The sequence below is a fragment of the Gobio gobio genome (assembly GCF_949357685.1).
Source record: "Gobio gobio genome assembly, chromosome: 7".
Classification (NCBI taxonomy): domain Eukaryota; kingdom Metazoa; phylum Chordata; class Actinopteri; order Cypriniformes; family Gobionidae; genus Gobio; species Gobio gobio.
Window position 1 is genome coordinate 46,396,465 of NC_137103.1, and position 23,356 is coordinate 46,419,820.

Genomic DNA, 23,356 nt, shown 5'->3' on the forward strand with positions numbered 1-23,356 from the left:
TCTAGATGGCTGAGGAGTCAGGATCTGTGAGCTTTTAACTCAACTTCCGACTGGGACAGAATGAGCCAGTCGCTGAGGTAGTTCAGGATGTGCATTCCCCGCTGTCTCAGGGGGGAGAGAGCCGCATCCATGTATTTCGTAAATGTACGAGGAGCCAGTGACAGCCCGAATGGCAGGACTGTGTACTGGTAAGCCACCCCCTCCAACGTGAATCTAAAGAACGAGTGAGGCACGCAGGGTCTGAGTTGGCATGAGCTCACTCTTTTCCGCACGCTCGTTCATCCTCTGACCCAGCTGTTTCTTCCTCCGAGGTTCCTGGGAGGCAAGAAACAGGAAGGTGCAAGGGGCTCTCTTCTCGGTGGGTCGCGTGCCGATTGGTTCGCGCATGTACGCAGCGTCGCCATAGGTTCCTGCAGTTCACACAGCCCAACCAATCAGCGCGAGCATAAGCTCTACACTATGTTGGCTGTGCAGTGGCACTGCATGATTTTAAAAAGGCTTCAATATTTAGAGAAAAAGAAGTTTCCCCATAGTGTCTTGCTACGTATATTTCATATACAACATATGAATTACTTGTATTAACCAGATTTCTGTATATCTTATGTATAAATATATATATATGTATATCTACTGTATATGTAAATTAATTTAATGCACAGAACATATTACTTAATATTACTTTATTTTTATTAATATTTATATTTTTTTTATATAAAAAGTGATTCTTCCCTCTTCTTTCTTCCTCAAGGGATTAAACAGACTGGACAGCTCTTCTTATATTTCAAAAGCGATCTGTTCGTGAATGCAGCTTATTAGATCTTCCGCTGTTTATAATGTCATAGTAACAATCAAACAACTGTAAAGATGAGAAAGAAAAATTCTCAGAATTTTCCGTTGTTTGTGAGAAAACGCTTCCCCGCCAAACACAGAATGTTCCAGGTTTCCGTGTTTTCACTGTCATATGATAGGGGGGGCTATTACACATCTTCTGAGTACTGATAAAAACACAGGCGAAAAAGATGCAAAAAAACAAACAAGCGATCGTATGCAAGCAGATGCATATGTAAAATAACGTGACCATCAACATTAAATAAAAATGTTATAAATAAATATTATATATGCAATATAATATATTGCATTCTCAGATATTCATACAACAAAATATCCTATGGGCCATTACATTTTTGTGAAAATGATCAAAAACCCTGGCTGTTAAACCTTGTTCTGGTTACTTGGTGAATGAATCTTTTCTTACATTGCAATTCATCTGGTAAGTTTTTTTTGGTATTTTTAGGTAAGATGTGTGTATTTAATAAGTACATACAATTAATAAATACATGTAGTGGATTACCATATATGTGTGGTTGTATGTATACAAGAATTAATAAATATAGTATTATATAATAGTTATAGTCATACATAAATACATAGCCACTGTGGCAAAGTGGACTGTGCACATTCACTTCCTTGAGTCTGATCTGTGTTGTGCCTCAATTTGAGAAAAGAACAATGGCACTGAAGTCATTCGTAAGAAAGGAAGATGTGTTCGGAGTTTTGCCGACCGGATACGGCGAAAGTTTAATCTATCAACTAGCTCCGCTTCACCTTCTTCGTTGCTCTGGTTGGTTGTAGCGCTATCCTATTGAGTGCAGAGGGAATTTGAAAGACAACCGTTTATCCCACCCCTCAGATTGAGCCCTGCCAATGGTGTGTTCCCAGACCCAACATCTTGATGTGGGTCTGGCTTGTCAGGCTACCACTTTCCTATAAAATTAAGACAAATGGTCCCAAAAAAAAAAAAAAAAAAATGAATAAATAATTTTGCCATAATTAAACGAGACACATTGAAACCACTGAATAAAGACAAGGACACAAAATATAGTGCTGAGAACATGCTTTATTTAATCAATAATACTCAAGGAGGTTGCATATATAGATAATTCTACAATTCTACATAAAATCAAACCAAAGTGCAGGGCATTAAGATACTAAACTGTTTCTTTCCCATGGCACAGCAGGTGGTGTTACTGCGGCACACTTTCTTGATGTTTGCCCAACAACTGACAAGGTGAATTCTAAAGCTAACACACAAACACGCAATGCTTCAAAGCAATCCTCCAAGAGGAGGCTCTGTTTCTGCAAGGAAGTACAAGATATACTTTCGTTATTGGCCAGGAGATGTTAATTTTTAAAGTTTATTCAAGCAGTCCCTTGCCAGAAACAGAGCACATTAAACATTTTTGCTCATAAAGTGCAGGCCGCTCGCACCTTGAGCATGTCTTTAAAATGGTGGTATGACATAGTCAGTCAGAACACAAGGCCTAGTTGTCCTGCTTACATGAGGGTACAAAGCAAACAGCACTCAAGGCCTTACGTTCAAGTAACAATGCATAAGAGTATGGTTATAATATCACTGCATGTGTAAACATACAGGCATAACTTAGTCTCTCCGATTTAGTATAACGTCAACAGGGAGCCTCTCTACCTGTTGAGGCAATCTTAAGACTTCAACTTATTGTTGAGGCACAGAGTTTAGTTTCAGGTTTATCAAGGTATTCGTTCCATGTGAAACTTTCTCCTGATAAACATTTAGTTCCATTTGTTTCAGTTAATATTGTTATAAATAACAATTCATACATTTTCCATAACCGTTAAATTCGGCTATATACATTATGTACACGTCACAGAAAATTGGATCAAAAATCCTAAGTCATAATTATCCAATATGGCACATTTTATAATACTTTAGACTTTAGTCTAGATTGGTATAAATTAATGTCAGGTTTGGTATAAAAATAGTTTATATTTACAGGAACAGATATCCAGGTAACTTATCAAGATTTTTTTTTCATTTCATCTAAAAAATACAAAGTCGTTTAATGAAGAAAGGATTGGGGGCATAAATTATGGCTTTACTTTGATCGAATACTGATGGTAACAGTTGCCATGTCAGATCCATGCTCATTGGAAAGTTTGAGTGTGTATGCTCCAGCATCACTCTCTTTCACACCAGTGATGATGAGTGTGGTCAGGTCTTCTGTAGTGTCAATATGAAACCTGCTACTTTCTTCCTCACCAGGCAGTTTCTTTCCACCACGCGACCATTCAATACGAGGTGCTGGCTCTCCAGAGAAAGCACAGGTCACTGTTAGAACTTTTCCAGTTTCAATGCTAATATCTTCAGGAAGAGCTTCAATTCTTGGAGCTAAGCCTATAAAATAGAAATTGATTTGAAATGATATTCTTCCATATTACAACATTATTAAAAAAATTATTATGCATGTTTGTTAGAAGTCAAACTGGCCCTTACCTTGAGCACTGTGGAGGGCTGCTCTAACTGAGGATTCTTCAACATGTGAATGACTTGACATTATACTGCTTGAGCTCATTGCATATACTGACTCTGATGTCATAGAGGACATGCTAGACATTGACATAGTTTCAAATTTCATCTCAGCCATTGAAGAACTGCTGAAGGATGCTTCTTGTATTGCGCTCTCCATGTGGGTGGATTTTGAAGTAAAACTTTCATGCATGGCGCTAACAGCAGCACTTTCCTTCTTAAGAATCATTTCACTTCCCCCATGTATTTGGGAAGACACAGATTCTGGAAAAGAAGAAAAGAGAAGAATGGGCATCAAGACTGTAGCAACTCATAATGTAATAGCACATAATGTAAAAACTATAAGCACATAATAGCACATCATGTAAAAATGAAGTGTTCATAATGTAATCATTTTCTTAAAATGTAATAAAATATTGAGCACGTAATGTAATAACAATTTTTACATTATGAGAAAATTATTACATTATCAACTCACCAAAAACATGTCATATTTTCATTATTGTAATAGCTTTTAAAACGAAAACTACCTGTGAAATGCAGTGTTTAAATATTCATGCAATTATTATTATTATTATTATTATATGTTTATTAAACATAAAGCATTGGTATTCCTTTAAAATACATTTAAAAAATCTAAATCTAAGTTTTAACCTGCCTACAAAATCCACCAGATTACTGGTACTGCTACTTTTATCACTACTACTACTACTACTACTTCTACTTCTTCTGATACTTCTACTACTACTATTTCTACTTCAAGTATACATATGGTATACTTGCAGTTAAATGACAAACAGTGTTAAATACCAACACTGTGTTAAAATGTTGTAAAAAAAAAAAAAAAAAAAAAGAAAGAAAAAAAAGTGGTTTATGAGGACACTTCCTGTGTCCTTGTAAACCAAATGTCTTAAAACAACATATGGAAAAATGCAGAAGTTTTGTGTGCTGGATAGGTTTAGGGGTAGGGTAGGGGTATAGAAGATACGGTTCGTACAGCATCAAAATTATTACACCTATGGAGAGTCCCCGGGAACCACATTTTCAAGAATGTGTGTGTGTGTGTGTGTGAGAGTATGGACATGTTTTTGTGAAATATCAGGACACAAATGTGTATAATGACATGGGTATGACATAGATATTACAAAAAGAGGGTGAAATATGAGGACGTTACCCATGTCCTCACTTTTCAAAATGCTTATTAATCATACAGAATGAGTTTTTTTTCACAGAAAGTAAACTGTGCAGTTTCCTGTGATGGGTAAGTTTAGGGGCAGGGGCAGTGTAGGGGGATAGAAAATACGGTTTGTACGGTATAAAAACCATTATGCCTATGGAATGTCCCCACATTTCACAAAAACCCCCCTGTGTGTGTGTGTGTGTGCATGCGTGTGTGTGTGTACGAAAAAATACAGTACAACACACCCCTGCTAAAACGGTTGGGTTTTGTGATGTAAAAACAGAAAAGAAGAAAGATAAATAACGTTTACACCTTTAAACTACTACTACTAATATTTTTTATGTTTTAAAAGTATGAATAATGAAAATATGACATGTTTTTGGTGAGTTTATAATGTAATACATTTCTCATCATGTAATTGTTTTATTACATTATGAGCTCAAGATTTTATTAAGTTTTGAGATAATTATTACTTTATTAACATTTTATTACAATAATAGTGAAATTAAATGATGTGCAGTTTTTACATTATGTGCAGTTATTACGTTATGAGTTGCTACAATACTTTAAATGGATAATAATTTAATATAATTTATGGGAAAAGAAATTTACCTTGAACAATCTTATGTGTAGCCACAAATGCAGTTACTTTTGTGTAGATTGCTTGAAACACTTGACCAAGAAACGAGAATGATGTTCTTGACACTGCTCCTCCTTCACTTATGATTTCACAGGAGTATTCCCCTTGGTCACTCTCAGAAACATCAGATATATAGAGACAGCAAGTTCCATCTGCAGATGAATGAATCTGGTAGTGACTACTTTGACTGAGTTTTCTGCTGTCCTTGAACCACACAACTTCTTTTATTGAGCTCTCAGCAACAAAGATCATCCTAATTTTGTCTTCATAAGCTTCAGCTTTGAGTTGCTGAATGATCTTTAGTGGTGCTTCCTTTGACGGGGTTGGGGATTTCACTGTAAGTGGAGATTTAACTCTTTTAGGTGACATGATTGGCTCAGGAGATTTGACTGTTGGTGGGGATTTAGCTCTCTGAGGATCAGGAGACTTAAGTCCTGTAGGGGATTTAATTCTCAGAGGGGAGGCAACTGGCTCAGGAGACTTAACAGGGGGTGGAGATTTTACCCTGAGAGGTGAAGCTATTGGTTCAGGTGACTTCAGAGCTGTTGGAGACTTAATTCTTTGTGGGGTGGTTGGTTCAGGAGACTTAATAGGAGGTGGAGACTTTACCCTCTGAAGAGAGCCGACTGGCTCTGGTGACTTCACTCTGAAAGGGGATTTGATAGCCTCTGGAGATTTAATTCGAGGTTCAGGAGATTTAACACCAGTGGGTTCGGGTGATTTAATTTGGGGTTCCGGAGACTTTACTGAGGGCACAGGAGATTTTACTGAAGGCTCTGGAGATTTAACTGATGGTACAGGGGATTTCGCTAAAGGTTCTGGAGACTTTACTGATGGCACGGGGGATTTCACAGAGGGCTCTGGAGACTTTACTGATGGCACTGGGGATTTCACAGAGGGCTCTGGAGACTTTACTGATGGCACTGGGGATTTAACAGAGGGCTCTGGAGACTTTACTGATGGCACTGGAGATGCGACTGATGGCTCTGGAGATTTAACTGATGGCACTGGAGATGTCACTGCAGGTTGTGTAGTTACTTGTGTAGGTGTAACATCCTCTTTAAGTATTGGTCTGTGAATAGTCAATGTAAACCTTGTCTCTTGCTTTCCTTCTGAATTTTCTACAACTACAGTATAGCTGCCTTCATCAGAAAACTCAACTGATGAAATTTCAAAAGTAGACTTATATTGTGTTGTAGACACATGAATACGGTGTGAAGAGACAATGGTTCTTCCCTCATGCATCCATGTGACACTTGGTGCTGGCTCTCCATCAATATCACAGACAAATCGTGCTGAGTCACCCTCAGATACAGTCAGAGACTGTGGTTTTGTGAGTATTCTGGCTGAAAGAGTAGCTTTAACTTTCTTTACTGATACTTCAGCAGATGTTTTTTCTGATTCTTTTATCTTTGATTCAGATGACAAATGTTTTTCAGATGTTGTATGTATTTCAGAGGATGAATATGAAGCTGATGATAGGTATTCAGTGGAGGCATATCTAATTGGAGATGATGCAAGCTTCTGAGATTCATACTTTTCAAAGGCAGAAACTTCACGTCTCTCGGTTAGTTTTGTTTTGGTTTCTTTGATCTCCAAATGAGTTCTTGAGGCAGAGGAAGCTCTGATTGTTGTTGAATGATAATAATCCGTTTTTGTTATATCAGGTACAAATGGTGTCGGAGCCTCTTCGTCTCGACGTCTTGAAGAGTATGTAGTAAATTCTCCACCTGAAACATCAAGAGTTCCATAGTCTGATGCCTCACCCTTTGAATTTGTGCAGACAACACGGTATGTGCCACTGTCCTCTGCCTGACAGTCATTTATTTGGAGAGACAGAACTCCACTCATATTTGTGAACTGGTATTTGCTGCTCTCTTGTATTTGTTGTCCATTATGGATCCACTGGATATCAGCATCTGGCTTTGATTGAACATTCAAAGTGAATTTAGTGTTTTGACCACATGGTACACGGTGAGAACGCATTCTTACTGTTATACGTGGAGCATGGTCAAGACTGAAGGGTTGCTGAGTCACAACCTGGTACTTGCGCTCAGATTTGAGAGCTGCTTTTCTCGCCTCATATCTAGACATGATGTCAAATCTTGCAGACCGTTCAAATCTAGAGGAGGATCTGGAAGATCTTCTTTCAGTGGATGCAGGACTTGGTGATCGAGGACGTGTTCTCTCAGGGGTGGGTGATCTTCTTTCAATGATTTCAACTTCAGCCTCTGTTGAGATGCGTGCACGGGGTTGTCTAATGAGTTCAGAGACAGGACGCATCAGTTCAATGTATGTTGGAGACAAGGATCTCCTCCTTCTCAAGAAATGTGAAATGGGAGGAGGAGAGCCTCGAGCTTGCTCAGTTGTTACATGTTTGGTCTCTTCTACACGTCTCATTTCAGCTTTGTGAACAGATTTTGCTGAGGCACGACGCAGTGTAGACAGCTCAAAGCGTACAGGGCTTCCACTGGGTGGGGAGGCAGAGAAGCCAAGCTCTAGTTCTTCCTCAAGTTCTTGCCTTTCTTTTTCTGTTCTCTTCATTGTCAGATAGTCCTCACCCTCAAGGAGCTCTTCATCTGAAAGATCTCCTAGTGAGCGTCTTCTCAGTCTGAATGATACCTCAGATTCTGGGGATGGTGACCGCCTTGCTGGTCGAACAGTCTCTAAATCGTCTTGTGTAAGTTTTGGAATGCGCCACTTTGGTCTGTACTGATCAGTTATTCTAGGCAGTGGCATGACATAAAATTGCTCCCATCTGGAAAGACGAATACGCCTCTGTCTCTTCTGAACAATTCTATCCATTCTCTCAGGAATCTCATATTGGTCACGCAGTTTCTTGTACCATTTCATGTCAGATAACGGCACAAAGTGTTTGATCAAGCTATCTTCACCAAGGACAGTTGGATCATGTGCACGAGCTTCAGGGATTTCGTAAGGCATACGAATCTTCTTATCTTCCTCTTTTATTTTCTTTATTTCTTGATCCTCTTTATCAGAGATGTCAAACTCACCTTGCACATTCTTGGTGCTCACTGCAGGTTTATATAATTCAGCAGCTTCCTTCAAAGCCTCCTGTGCTACAGGATTAAGTGTAACAATGTCTGCCTTTGAGAACTGTTGTGCCATTTTCAGTGTCTTCTCTATTTGGTTCCTAACATATTTATGCCTCTCTTCCTCACTCTTGAACTCCCTCCTTGTGTATGTCAGGCGTTCAACTTTGAGAGTAGCTTGACAACTTGCTGATCCAGCTGTGTTTGTTGCAGTGACTCTGTATGTGCCTGAATCCTCTATAAGGGTTTCTCTGATATGAAGAACATGATAGTCTACGTCCTCTTGAACGACTTCAACTTGTGGTCTGAACTCAAGAGGTTTGCCATTTTTCTCCCATTTCAGAGTAGGTGCTGGTGTTCCTGATACTCTCAAGTCAAAGCGAACACTTTGCCCCTCAACACACTCAATATTGGCTAAGAGACGTTTGAACATTGGTCTCATAGTGTCCTCAGCAACTAAGTGTGGTGTCACAGTGAGACGTGCCTTGCAACTATCCTCACCAAACTTGTTGTTTGCTACAACAGTGTATTCAGCATCATCACTGAGGTCAACATTGTGAATCATGAGTTGATAAAGACCCTTGTCACTTGTGAATGTGTATTTTATAGGATCTGGTTTGATTCTGTGCCCGGCCTTTAACCATGTAACACTTGGCTCTGGATGGACTGTTATGGTTACACCAAAGCGCACATCTTCACCAATGTATGCTGCACGGTTGTATAATGGCAAAGTAAACTCTGGTGGCCTCTGCAAAATTTTGGTTTTGTCAATTCTACGCCTTGGTTTTTTGAGTGAGCGTCCCAGATAATATTCACGGTAGGACCGAACAGTCTCAACAAACAACTCAGCATAGGCATTGTCCTCCCTGTCTTCACTGACAACCTTGCATCTGTATGATCCATCATCACATTCTTCAATGTCTTTAACATAGATGCTAGCAACACCATTAGCATAACTGATTTCATATTTATGGCTTGCAATCAGTTTGCGAGACCCAAAGTACCAGGTCACTTCAGTGTTTCTATCGTAGTTCTCAATGCAGCACACAAACCTGACATGTCCTCCCTCTTCAGCAGATCCATGCATGACAGGACCCGCTCTTAAGCCTTGTTCAGGATGTCCAACTTTCACTCTACCGATGGAAACATTTCTCTGGTTTCTGTAGCCACCACCATAGGCAACACGTGCTGCTGAAACAACAGTGCTCCATTCCTTTTTCACTAGGGATTGGTAGTATCTTCTATGTCTCAAAGTCTTGATGACCTTTGAACTAATATGTTCCAATTTCATCTTGAGCCAAGGGTGCTCCAAAGCTTCAGAGGCAGTCATACGTAGCTTGTGATCTTTAGTCAGCAGTCTGTCAACAAAGTCCATACCCTCAAGGCTGGTCTCTTTAAAGGCTTCACCATCAAACAAATACTCTGCATTTGAAATGTGCTCAACCATTTTCTGGTGTGATTCAGCGGCAAATGGATTAAGTCCACTAAGGAGGACATATGCAAGAACACCAACAGACCACATGTCAGTGGCAGTGGTAACAAAATCACTGTTGTGGATTTCAGGTGCATAGTACTCAGGAGCAGTGAACTGAATCCTGATGTTTTCCCCAGGTGTAAGCAACCTAGCTTGACCCATTTCAATGATCTTGATTGTATTGCTCTTCCTTGTGGAATAAACAATGTTATCAGGTCTGATGTCAAAATGGCAATAGTTGTGACTATGCAGGAACTTCAGGGCTCCACAAACTTGTCTCATATACTGAACAATTTCTTGCTCTGTGAGGTCAAAGTTTGTACCAAGACGCTCAAAGATGTCCATACCAGACATGAATTCGTAGATCAGGACATATTCTTCCAGGCTATCAAAGGATTCATGAAGATACAGAATGTTTTTATGTCTTACAACATTGAGTGTCTCAATTTCTCTTGCAACCAGCTCTCTATCTGCATCTTTAACTTTGATAAATTTAGCCAAGAATGTCTTCTTGGAGCTAATTTCAATACAGCGATGGACAATGCCAAACTGTCCATTGCGTGCAAGTTCCTCAGAGATTGTGTACAGAGATGGCACAAGCTTGACTTTTGAATGTGGTGCCTCCTCCTTTGTAACCTCTCTTGTTTCATCCACTTCTTCATCATAGTTTCGAATTGCTAACTTGTCTTCTTTTGTAGTCACAGGGTCCGTTGGCGCAGATGGATCACTCACGCCAAATCGGTTTTCTGCAATCACACGGAACTGGTATTTTGTCTTGCCAAAGAGACTCATCACGGTGTATTGGGGCTCAGGAGTCTGTGCAACACGAATCCATCTGTCTCCAGTGGTAGGGCACTTTTCTATAATGTAATTGATAATTTCACTTCCACCATCATTTCCAGGACTCCAAATGAGGGTGAGTGTATCTCTGCTAATATCACTGACTTTAACATCCTTTGGTGGATCAGGGACATCAGCAACATCAAGTTCAACTGTCTGCTTATCCACACCGAATCGATTTTTGGCACAAATTATGTAGTAGCCGGAATCCTTCCTTTGTACTCCTTTTTGGAACACCAGGGAGGTGAATGATCTTGTGAGAATGACTTGATGATAAGCTGTATTATTAATCATCTCTTGTCCCTTTTGCCATGTGACTACAGGATCAGGTTTTCCAGTAATTGGAATCTTGATCGTAGCCACTTGACCACGAATGGCATGAACAGCTCCCATGCCTTGGAGATGTAATGGCAAGTGAATTTTTGCAGGAACTAGAAAATAAAAATGACAAAGACAAAACTTAATGTGGAATATTACATTCTAAGCAGTCCTGCAGAATGATAAACGTATAACGATATTGGTTTTAGAAAAGTACTCAAGTTGAATAACATTTAAAAAAAAAAAGAAATACTTACCCTCAACCTCTAGGTTCATACTTGTGGAGATTGATCCAAGCTGGTTAGTAGCTCTAATTTGGTAAACAGCTGCATCATTCTCATCAGCATTGCTGATAACAAGTTGGAAGTAACCTCCCTTGAATTCTTGGACCTTTATTTTCTCTCCATCAGGGAAAATTTCTTTGCCGTTCTTGTACCATTTAACCACTGGCTTGGGATGTCCAACAACCTTTGTGACAAGTGTGGCATTTGCCCTGTATTTGACACACATGTCCCTCAATTCTTCCTTGAAGGCTGGGGAACGGAGAGCTGTATCTGATTTTGGAATGACTGGTTCTGAAATCTCACTCCAGTCACTCTCTCCACCAATATTTTCACATTTGACACGGAATTCATATTCAAAACCTTCAAGAAGGCCTTTAACAGTGTAATATGTCTCATGGATTTCTTCTGAAGTAACTGTGATCCATTTGTTCTGTTTCTTCTCTCTTTTTTCAAGGTAATAGTTCTTAATTTTGGCACCTCCATCACTTGTTGGTGCTTTCCAAGAAACAACGCATGAATCCTTTGTTACAGAAGTAACAAATGGCTGTTGTGGTACTCCAGGTTTCTCTGTTTAAAAAAGAAAAGAAAAGAGGAATACATTTAATGGATTTTACAATCTATTCTTTTGTGTTTCATGCTATGTATTGTTTTATTTATTTAAATATATATAAATATAGACTACTATTTAAATACAGCGAATTCATGAAACTTACCGAATGGGCTCTTGATAATAACAACAGATGGTATCTCAAGAGGTTCACTAATGCCATACTGATTCTGTGCAGAAACCCGGAAGTAATATCCAGCACTCTCAATGAGGTTTGGCACACGACATGTGGTTCCTGGGATAGCTGATGACACAAGATGCCATTGCTCACCCTCTTTTGCTTCACGTTTCTCTACTATGTAATTTGTGATCATTGATCCACCATCATCCTTAGGTGGTTTCCAGCTAATGATCACAGAACTTTTCAAGAGGGCATCAACAACGATTGGTCCTTCAGGCATGAGAGGTTTATCTGAAAAGACAGAGAATGTTTTTTTTTTTACATTTGCAAACATATTTTCATGCAAACAAGTCTATTGGCATTTCAGTGTTTATCAATTTACCTTGGATTTCAACACGGAGGACAGTGTCCACTGTGCCAAATTTGTTGCTCATTTGCACCTTATATCTTCCAGCATTTGTCTTACGCTGGACATTTCTGATAACTAAGTGAGTGTAACTTTCTGTGTTTTCAATTATTACATTCTCAGATGGATTGAGAGGCTTCTTGCCATAGAACCACATGATTTGTGGAATAGGGCGACCAATGTAGACGACATGGAGGCGTAGGCTTGTTCCACAACCAGCATAGTATTTCTCCTTCAGTGGGAATCCAGGATGGAATTGCGGTGCAGCCTGCAATAGGAGCTTGCCACTGGTTTCAATTTCACCTGCCTCATTGATGGCTCTGCATGTGTATACACCCTCATCTTCTTGTTCATCTGTCGATACTGTTATCGAGTGGTTTCGGCCATCAGAACTCATCTTGTATTTTCGGCTCTGGATCAACTCCTTTCCATATCTATACCACTTAATTTCAGGAAGAGGTCTTCCAATAATTTGGCATGTCATTGTTCCAGATTCTCCTAGTTTAGTGGTAGTGTCTTTAATTTCCTCTTTCAGGCATGGAGCCTCTCCAACTAGAGGATCAATTGAACATGTTAGTCATGTTGCATACTTTGTGAATGTCTGTTTCAGAAAAAGAAAATCTAAATAAAATTTCATTAGCTTACCACTCAGTTTGGTTTTAATGCCCATTGCCGTTCTTCTTGGTCTACTCAGTCCAGTTTCATTTTCAGCAAACACTCTGAACTCATACTCTGTTGCTTCCATGAGTCCACCCATGGTAAACTGTCTGTCCTTTGAACGCTCTTTGGTGCATTTCTTCCAGGCACTTTCCCCTGCTTGCCTGTATTCAATCCAGTACCCAAGGATTTCTTTTCCACCATCGGATTCAGGACGCAACCAGTGAATGGTTATGCAGTCCTTGGCTATAGAGATGATGTCAATCTCACCGGGTTGGCCAGGTTTATCTGTTGAACACAAAGAATAGATTAAGCATGTAAAAATACTTTAGTTTTTATTTAGGCCAATAATTAACTATAATTAACCAATTAACTTCTTTGGGAGGGAGAGGGGAGGGTTACGTACCAAATGGATCTTTGCAAACAACGGATTCGGATACAGGTCCCGGCTCACTTTGACCAATATCATTTTGAGCAATCACACGGAACTGGTACTCTGCATCAGGGATGAGACCAGTGAGAGTATACATTGTTGTCGTAATATGTGTCTTGTTATGCCGCACCCATTTCTCAGTGGAAATTTCTCTTCTCTCAACATAGTATCCAGTGACACGAGATCCTCCATCATCCTTGGGTCTTGACCAGGACAGGCCAATTGTGGTTTTTGTAACATCCATGATTTCTGAAGGGAAACTAGGAGGTTCTGGTGGACCTTTATGCAAAACGAAAAAAAAAATATTGTGATTTTCAATAATTTAAAAGTGGTTATTAAGAGCATTAAACATAAATAAATAAAAATGCTTACAAAGAGGAGTCTTTGGTGTAACAGACTCATCAGATTTGAGGGATTTGCTTATACCAAACTGGTTCTCTGCTGTAATCTTGAAGTGATATTCAACATTTTCCTTCAGTCCCTTGACCACAAGTGATGTATCCATCACACGTGAGTCCACAGTGTACCAAGCTGCTTTAGGTACCTCTCGCCTCTCCACAATGTAACCAAAGATATCAGATCCACCATCATCTGAGGGCGGTCTCCAGCTCACTCTGACTGAACGTGCCTGAATATCATCAAATTCAAGAGGACCCTCGGGTGGATCTGGGCGTCCAATAACTTTAACCTTAATATAGGCCGCCTTCTTTCCACATTTGTTTTCCAACACAAGGTCATAGGTGCCAGTGTCATCTCTGTGGGCCTCCTTGATCACAAGCTCAGTACGTTCTTCACTGGTTGCAATCATAGCTCTGTGAGAAATGTCACGACCTTCCTTTGTCCACTTGCATGTTGGGAAGGGTTTGCCCATGATGGGCACAGATAGTCTAATGACACCACCTTGTCTGACAACATAGCCTTCCAGGTAGATTTTATCCAGCTCATAATCAGGATATACTGAAAAGAAAATACATCTTACATAACAAATATGCACTGCCATATACATGTATGACAGAATAATGCAGTTTGTATGTGTATATATGTTTATAATAACAAATACTCATTCTCATTGTTAGGTATTCCATCTTACCAAGCATTTCTGTAACTTTGACCACTCCTGGAATCTCAGCTGGTTCTCCAGCTCCACCAGGATTACACGCCAATACACGGAACTTGTATTCAGCTCCCTGGGGCATATGTGTCAAAGTGTATTCACAAATCTTTGTTGGTGTTGTGTTGCATTTTGTCCATTCAACCTGGTCAACCTTCTGCATCTCAATCAGATAGCCATTTATAGCAGCACCTCCTTCTTCCTCTGGACGAGACCAGGCAAGTGAAACTGATGTTCTTGTGGTATCTGTGACTCGTGGGTTCAGTGGAATACCAGGAGGTTCTGTTTAAGAGAAAAGTTGAACACATTGCTCATGTTTGGTCTACTGACAACTAATTTACTTACATTTTTACAAGCTTGTGTTGTTCCTTTGTACATACCTATAGGATCCATTGCAATAGTTGGTTTAGAGTTTGCACTTGGTTTTCCGGTGCCTCTAGAGTTGATCGCTGTCACTCTATACTCATATTCAAGACCCTCAATAAGTCCTGTTGCTCTGTATCTTGTCATGGTCACTGGATTCTTATTGATGCCAAGCCATCTGTCGGATCCAGCCTCTTTGCGCTCAATAATGTAGCCAGCAATAGTAGAACCACCATTATCCTCAGGTGGTGTCCAAGTAATGGTCATACCATCATGAGACACATCAAGTATTTCAGGAGTGCTTGGTGCTCCAGGTACAGCTAAAAAATAAAAGGATATGAGACTCATTTAATACTTTCATTTTTAAATAACGTAAATATAAAAAGAAAACATCTGAAGTAGGAACAAAAACATACTTTTGACACTCTTGCACTCAACAACTTCAGATTGCAAGAACCCGCCAATACCAAAACGATTTGTTGCAGCCACACGGAATACATATTCAGTTCCCTCCACAAGTCTTGTAAACTTGAACATGGGTCTTGTGACAGATTCAGACACAGGCATCCATCCAGGTCGATGTGCATCACGCTGCTCAACAACATAGCCACTGACATTTGCACCACCATCTTTATGTGGTGGTTCCCAGCTGCAGGTAACAGATGTGGCATCAACCTCATCAATTTTCATAGGCCCGACAGGTACTCCAGGTTTATCTAGGAACACAATATATTTGGTTAATTAAAAAAAAAAAACTTCAAATGTAGCTGTAGACCTGTAAAACATAAGGAAAAGTAAAATGTTTCTCACCAAGAATGATAACTTTGATGACCTCAGTTTCTGTTCCAGTGACATTTTTCACTTCAAGAGTATAGTCACCAGTATCATCAAGTGTGGTTTCACGGACTGTCAATTTAGTGAATTTAGCAGTTGTCTCAATCTTGATGCGATCAACCTTTTCCTTCATCTTGACTCCACCAAAGAACCATGAACATACTGGTACAGGTCTACCTTTAAAGGGAATGTTAAGCACAATTGGCTTACCAGCAGGCACATTGACAATCTTTTGTGGGATGCCAGTCAAGTCAATCTTCGGCATAACTGTAATGAGAATAGAAATAACAATAATTAAACTTTCAAACAAACAATAAATAATACGAAAACAATTTTTGAACTGTTTTCCTAATTTCATTCAGCAGTTTTTAATAATATCTTACCTCTCTGTTCTTGTATTGTTACAGGCGTCATGAGATCTCTGGGCTCACTGACACCTCTGCTATTTTCAGCTCTGATTCTGAAGAGATATTGCTCATTTTCATTCAGTGAGACAATTGTGTGCTGCAGCACAGATGATTTCACATTAGCAACATTCGTCCAGCGGTCACTTCCAGTTTTGCAGGCTTCGATGACATAGCCAGAAAGTCTGCTGCCACCATCGTGAATTGGTTTTTCCCATCCAAGTATGACAGTAGACTTTGTGGTATCAATGACATAAAGATCTTGAGGAATAGACGGAACTTCACAAAGCAGTACTGCATCTGTAATTTCACAAGGTTCTCCAATACCATATATGTTCTCAGGCAATACTCTAAAGAAGTATTGTGTTCCTTCTTCCAGCCCAGTGATTCTGTATAATGTCTTCTTGCATTCTGTTGTCACGGTTTTGTAAGATTTCATTGAAGCTTCTCGCTTCTCAACTATGTAGTTGTTGATGTGAGCACCTCCATCAATAGTAGGCACATCCCATGTGATTACAACAGACTCTTTTGTGTAATCTTTAACCTTTACTGCAGCACATGGTCCAGGAGTATCTACAAGACCATTTTTATACAGTTTAAGCATTGTTTACAAACGGTTTATTTAATTTAAATGAATGCACAGTATCCATTATTGATTGCATAAATTTACTTACCATAAATCTTGACAAGAATGGTAACTATTTTCTTGCCAGATGGATTCTCTGCCTCTATTGTGTATTTTCCAGCATCATAACGATGTACCTTCTCCACTATTAAAGTTGTAGTGTTTTCTGTAGTATCTATGAATCCACGGGAATTTAGGTCAATTCCAGACTTTCTCCAGGTAACAACTGGTGTGGGTCTTCCAGTTGTAGTTACATGAAGACGTAAAGTGTTGCCAGCTCTGATGCAAACAGTCTTCTTCAGTTCATCAGGTAGTTCAATATCAGGAATTTCTGAGAAGAAAGCAATAACAAATTTAATGCGGTAATTCCACATAAAAAAAATAGGCCTTTAGGAGCAGATATTAGACTTGTCCGTCAGTGGCGTGCACAGGGAGGGCGGGGGGTGGGGGTTGGGTTCTGCCCCCCGGAATGAGATTTCAACCGAGAGACACCCCCCGGAATGTGAGGTCTGTGCACGCCACAGTTGACCATTATTAACCTAACTTAAAAAAAACTAAAAACTTACCAACTCTTTCTGAAGGTGCAGCCTCAATACTGCCTTCACTGAATTCTCCAGTACCCATAGCATTGATTGCAGCCACTCTGAAGCTGTACTTTTTGTTACTTGCCAGACCAGTTACTGTGTACTCAGTACTGCTCAAGGTCTTCTGGGTGGCTCTATACCATTGTTCTGTTCTCTCCTCCAGAATCTCAACAATATAGCCTGTGACATCAGATCCACCATCGTACATTGGGCGTGTCCATGTCATACTAATACTGTGCTTTGTGGTGTCTGTAATACGGGGAACTGATGGTGGAGCTGGGGTATCTGTAAAATGAGAGGGCAGGTTAGGCATGTTACTATTTTTGCATCATTTTTTTTTTCTTGGGGGGTGGTGGGTTGGGGTGGGCAAGCAGGTTGGTGTTACTTACATGTTGGGTCTCTACAGTGAGCATACTGAGATGCATCACTTGGAATGCTGCTGCCAGCGGCATTGACGGCTGCAACTCGGAATTGATAATCGCTACCCTCAAGGAGACCAGTGATCTTGAGGCGTGTATCATAAATGGTGTAGGTTTTGTTCACTCTTGTCCATCTGACACTGCTCTTCTCACGTTTATCCACAAGGTAGTTTTTGATTTCACTTCCACCATCACTCTCTGGCTTCAGCCACTCAATAATGACATGTTCTTTCGCAACAGCAGAAATCTCTGGTGCTCCAGGAGTTGTTGGAACAGCTATAATGGAAATTACAAACTAATGTTAACATTTTATCCTGGGTCCTGTAGGTAAACCTTAATTATTAATGGAAACATTAATACATAATAATTGTAATTAAACATACTGTATGCATTTCTTGCAATAACTGGTTCAGACTCCAGGGGCACACCAGGACCGTACTTATTTACACCTCTGACACGGAAAATGTACTCATTGTTCTTGATCAGTTTTGTGCTGACACAAGACAGTGTCTTGCATTCATTTTCCATGATGACCCAGTTAAGTCTGCTGGTCTCACGTCTTTCAACAATATAATGACTGGCATGGTCCCCACCATCCTCGAAAGGAATCTTCCAGGAAACTGTACATTTCTCCTCTGTGACCCTGCTGATTGTTATTGTTCCCTCAGGTGGACCAGGTGTATCTTAAATATAAAAGATTTTCTCATTAAATATACAGCCAATAAATGGTATTTTGACTGAAACACTGTGATGTATTATGTTCTTACCAAGTACTTTAACGTTGACAGCAGCTGTTTTGATTCCACTTGCATTCTTCACAGTAAGGATGTATCTTCCAGTATCATTTCTATCACATGACTTAATAATTGCCATCGCTCTTGTACTTGTGTATGTCAGTGAGTATTTCTCTCCAAGATCCAGCTCCTTGTCACCTTTGGCCCAAAATACTTTAGGCTCTGGTTTTCCACCAACAGCAGCATCAAGAACAAGGTCTGATCCTGCTCTAATAGTGATTGTCTCACCCACAAGTTTACTGTCCAGCTCAGCTTTTGGTGGTGCTGAAATAAATAAATAACATGTATTAATACATATTCATAATAGTATACTGTATATTTATATTGTGTTTCTACACATACTGTAAACGCATGCATCAATTAAGAAAACCATCTTACTATATTCATCTTTGCATGTGATAAATCCTGTCGATTCAGATGGCATACTGTGGACTCCAGCACCATTTCTGGCAATAACACGGAATTCATACTCCTCTCCCTCCTGAAGTGACGTAATAGTGAAGAAGTTTTCTGTGATTGTAGTGTAGTTGCACTTTAACCAACGAGCTTCTTCATCACCACTGGATGCCCTGCGTTCAACCACATATCCAACAATCTTGCTGCCACCATCATTGAATGGTATGGACCATCTAATCGACACTGAGGTCTTGGTTACATCATAAACCTCTGGTTTGCCGGGTGGATCTGAAAATGCAGACAAAATATTGTGATAAAAATTAAGCCATTAATAAAAACAATACATATAAATCATAGTAGAAAGTAACAAAAAAAAAAACTTACCAACTGGATTTAGAGCCAGTACTGGCCTTGATGGTTCACTTGCTTTACTCAAACCAGCGATGTTCATTGCATATACTCTGAACTGATACTCAAGACCCTCAATAAGGTTGGAGACCTTGTAGTGACACTCAACGCAAGGAATCTTGTCCTCCCTCACCCACAGAATGGTATTACGCTCCTTCTTCTCTATCCAGTATCCAGTTACTTGGCTTCCACCATCATGATATGGCACATCCCAGCGGATAGAAATTGCATTAGCAGACACTGAAACTACATCTGGGCGTGTTGGTGGGCTTGGTGAAACTGAAAACAGAAATGTAACATTTATCAAACAGGAGACAACAAAAATAAATACTGCATTGTTTATGTTCCATTTTATCAATGGATAAAGTTATATACAATACTAAATACTTACTGAATGGATGCTCAGCAACAATAGCTTGAGATTCAATAGACTTGCTAACACCAAACTTGTTCTCAGCACAGACTCTGAAAGTGTACTCCATGTACTTGGTGAGATGAGTTACTTTGATGGTGGTCCGTTTCACACTTGAATTCACAACCTGCCATGTGGTGGAGCCAGATTCACGTTTCTCAACAATATAATTGGTTATTTCCGTTCCACCATCATCTGTAGGTTCTTCCCAAGTCAACACACAGGATTCTGATGATATTCCTGAAACCTTAACAGGTCCAGTTGGTGGGGTCGGTCTACCAAAGACAATGACGGTGACAGTGAATGTCTTTGATCCAGCTGCATTTTCAAGTGTGAGATAATACTGTCCACTGTCACCTCTCTTGGCATCCTTAACCAGTAGAGTGGTTCTGTCTTTAAAAATCTTAATTGACACTCTGTCTGTTTCTTTGAGTTTCATTTCTTCAAGTTTCCATGTTATCTTGGGGGCTGGTCTGCCACTGATTGGAATATCAATGGCAAATGAATTTCCAGTTTTGCAAGTGATGAGCTGTTTATCTATGCCACTGAGATCTGCTGTTGGCTCAATACGTGGCTCTTTTATGATGACAGAGGCTAGTGCATCTCGTGGATGACTAATGCCAGCATCATTCTGAGCCTTGACACGGAACTCGTATTCTGTGTTCTCAACCAAGCCTTCAAGAACCATTTTCAAAGATTTAGTTTGACCACCTACAACCCAGTGATCAGAGCCCTTCTTTCTAGTCTCAACAATGTATCCAGTAATACGGCTTCCACCATCGTGCTCAGGCTTCATCCATACTAAGCTGGCTGTTGAGGATGTAGTATCAATGATATCCAGTCGCTTAGGTGGTGCAGGCTCTTCTGTGGCTACAATAGGCTCTGTCATTTCAAATGGCTCACCTTTGCCATATAGATTTTCAGCGATAACCCTGAAGAAGTATGCTGTGCCAATATCAAGGTTGGTTACTCTCAGGATTTGACGTGTGCACTTTTCACTGACCTCTTGCCAACTCAATCGACTTGCCTCTCGCTTCTCAACAATGTAATGATGAACACGTGCACCTCCATCATTGGATGGTGCATCCCACATGAGTGTCAGAGCACCTCTTGTCACATCCTTGAATGAGAGAGGTCCTGGTGGTCCAGGTGTGTCCAGCACTTTGACTGTTAATGTAATGGCTTTACGACCACTGTTGTTTTCAAGAGAGAGTGTATACTTTCCAGCATCATACCTGGTGCAATTTTCAATTGTCAAGGTGCTGAATATGTCTGTGGTATTAATATCCACCATTATACCAAGATCTCCATCTGCCTTTGTCCATGTGGCAAGTGGGGCTGGCTTTCCCCGGAAGGGAATATGAAGTGTGACTGTTCCACCGTTCTTCACAATATGTGTCTGCTTGAAGTTTGCATCTATATCAATTTCTGGTGAAGTAAGTCTATCAACAGTTTGTACTACATTAGGAGTCTCAGAGAATTCTCCCTTGCCAGCACCATTGACTGCACAAACACGGAATTTATACTCTTCACCAGGTTCTAACTCTGTTACTTTGTAATGTGTATGGATGCAAGTCTGATTGTTGACTCTGTGCCATTCCTCAAGGCTTGCCTTGCACATCTCAATAATGTAACCAATGATTTCCATACCACCGTCAAACACCGGTTTGGTCCATTCCAAGGTAACAGATGTCTTAGAGGTATCAATGACCTTCACTAGAGTTGGTGCACTGGGTGCACTTGTTGGTTCTCTGCACTTGAACAATCTGGATGTACCACTTGCAGGTCCAATTCCAGCACCATTTTCAGCCATCACACGGAATTCATATTCATTTCCTTCTGTAAGGTTTGTAACTCTGTGCCTTAGTTCAGTTATTGGTCTCTTTGCGGAAACCTTCACCCATCTTAAACTCTTCTTTTCTCGTCTTTCAAGAATGTATTGCTTAATCTCATTTCCTCCATCATGTCTTGATCTTGTCCAGCATAGAGTGATACTGTTTCCTGTCACATGAGTGCAGTCAGGTGTTCCGGGAGCATCTGGTACCGCTGTTAGATATCAAAAAGGAATGTGTTAAAGTCAAGAATAACCAGTACTAAATCAGAAATGATTGGATCAAGAACAACTTTTTACTTACTGTACTGCATCTGAGCAATGATTGGATCAGACTCTAGTGGCTTGCCCACACCAAATTTATTGACAGCAGATACACGGAACTGATATTCATTGCCTTTAATCAGTTTTGTAGCATTGAAGGAGCAGGCTTCACACTTGGATGTTACAAGTGCCCATGAAATTCTGGAAGTTTCACGCTTTTCAATAACATAATTAATGATAGGTGCACAGCCATCATTTTCGGGTGGGCTCCACCAAAGAGTTGCTTTCTCTGCAGATATATTTGTGAATCGAAGTGGGCCTTCAGGTGGTCCAGGGGTATCTGAATAAGACAGAGTGAAAATAAGCAAAGATTAAATACAGAACAAGAACTTTATTAAAACTATAAATCAAAATAGATTTTAGATCATACCTTGTACTCTGACAAGTACATCCACTTTTGTTGTGCCTGAACTGTTCTTGGCTTCAACTGTGTAGATACCACGTTCATTGCGGTCAGCCTCTCTGATGAACAGTGAGCTTGATCCAATAACAGTTGTGATGTCAACCAGCATTTTGTCAACTTCCTTTCCATCTTTATACCACGTGACTTGAGGTACAGGACGTCCCCTTATACTGCAGCTGAGTTTAATGTTTTCTCCTGCCTTGATGGTGAGGGTCTTCTCAGCTTTAAACTCAATCTCAGGGATGACTGACAAAGAAAAATAAAAAAGTTTTTTTTTTTATGAATAGCATTGAAAAATACCTTTTGAAAGCATACATTATTTAGCATACATTTAATGTAGAATAGGGCTGTCAAAATGGCTGTAAATCAAAATTCGAAGTTTTCTAATACTCAAATTCTATTACAATTTAAAATACATCATTGCAGTTGGGGGGGGGGGGGGGCTTGCCTCATGATGCCACAAGAAGGTGCAAATCAACAAAATATGAATGCATTGCATTAAATTGTTTATTCAAAGCAATTAAATAACATGACTGTAAAAAAAAAAAAAAGTGTTACATTTTTGCATTTGAAAGTGGATTTTAATTTTTAAATAGACAAATATTTGAAATTTGAATTTAAATTTCACAGCCCTAATGTACAACTATTTCTATAGAATGATGCCTTTGTAATTACATACCACTTTCATCCTTGGTCATGATGTAGCCAGATGACTGAGAGGGGGGGCTAACTGTTCCAACAGCATTTCTGGCAATTACCCTAAACTCAAAGCGATCACCAGCAGAAAGGCTTGTTACTGTAAACTGACATTCGCTGATGTCAATGAAATTGCATCTCAACCAACGTGCTCTTCCTTGACGCCTTTCAACACTGTATGCCACAATTCTACTGCCTCCATCACGTTTTGGTGGTTCCCACTGAAGTGTTACAGAGTCTCTTGTAACATCAATGCAGTTAGGGGTGCCAGGAGGATCTAAAGAAGAAAAAAAAGATATTTGGAAAATAAGGAACTTTGGTGAAAAGATGAATTCTGTGAAGTAATTAAAATCATAAGCATTGACAAAAGCTTATCATTAATGAATGTCACAAAGA

At 39.8% G+C, this 23,356-nt stretch overlaps 1 protein-coding gene across 1 annotated transcript in view; it reads right to left on the minus strand.

Annotated features, from left to right (window-relative positions):
• Nucleotides 1–1,879: 1,879 nt before the first annotated feature.
• Nucleotides 1,880–23,356, minus strand: part of ttn.2 (titin, tandem duplicate 2) — a 176,038-nt gene continuing 154,561 nt past the window's right edge. Inside the window, exons 212-236 of the mRNA XM_079820922.1 lie at nt 22,944–23,237; nt 22,232–22,510; nt 21,842–22,141; nt 19,686–21,752; nt 19,271–19,573; nt 18,869–19,174; nt 18,464–18,754; nt 18,080–18,379; nt 17,667–17,972; nt 17,260–17,562; nt 16,743–17,024; nt 16,048–16,641; nt 15,641–15,931; nt 15,247–15,546; nt 14,848–15,150; nt 14,447–14,749; nt 13,729–14,313; nt 13,330–13,635; nt 12,912–13,211; nt 12,243–12,818; nt 11,846–12,151; nt 11,106–11,699; nt 5,136–10,961; nt 3,311–3,607; nt 1,880–3,211 (exon numbers count right to left, since the gene is read on the minus strand). Of these exons, the coding sequence (XP_079677048.1) occupies nt 2,913–3,211; nt 3,311–3,607; nt 5,136–10,961; nt 11,106–11,699; nt 11,846–12,151; nt 12,243–12,818; nt 12,912–13,211; nt 13,330–13,635; nt 13,729–14,313; nt 14,447–14,749; nt 14,848–15,150; nt 15,247–15,546; nt 15,641–15,931; nt 16,048–16,641; nt 16,743–17,024; nt 17,260–17,562; nt 17,667–17,972; nt 18,080–18,379; nt 18,464–18,754; nt 18,869–19,174; nt 19,271–19,573; nt 19,686–21,752; nt 21,842–22,141; nt 22,232–22,510; nt 22,944–23,237 (15,911 nt within the window). The 3' untranslated portion in view covers nt 1,880–2,912. The remainder of the gene's footprint in view (nt 3,212–3,310; nt 3,608–5,135; nt 10,962–11,105; nt 11,700–11,845; nt 12,152–12,242; nt 12,819–12,911; nt 13,212–13,329; nt 13,636–13,728; nt 14,314–14,446; nt 14,750–14,847; nt 15,151–15,246; nt 15,547–15,640; nt 15,932–16,047; nt 16,642–16,742; nt 17,025–17,259; nt 17,563–17,666; nt 17,973–18,079; nt 18,380–18,463; nt 18,755–18,868; nt 19,175–19,270; nt 19,574–19,685; nt 21,753–21,841; nt 22,142–22,231; nt 22,511–22,943; nt 23,238–23,356) is intronic.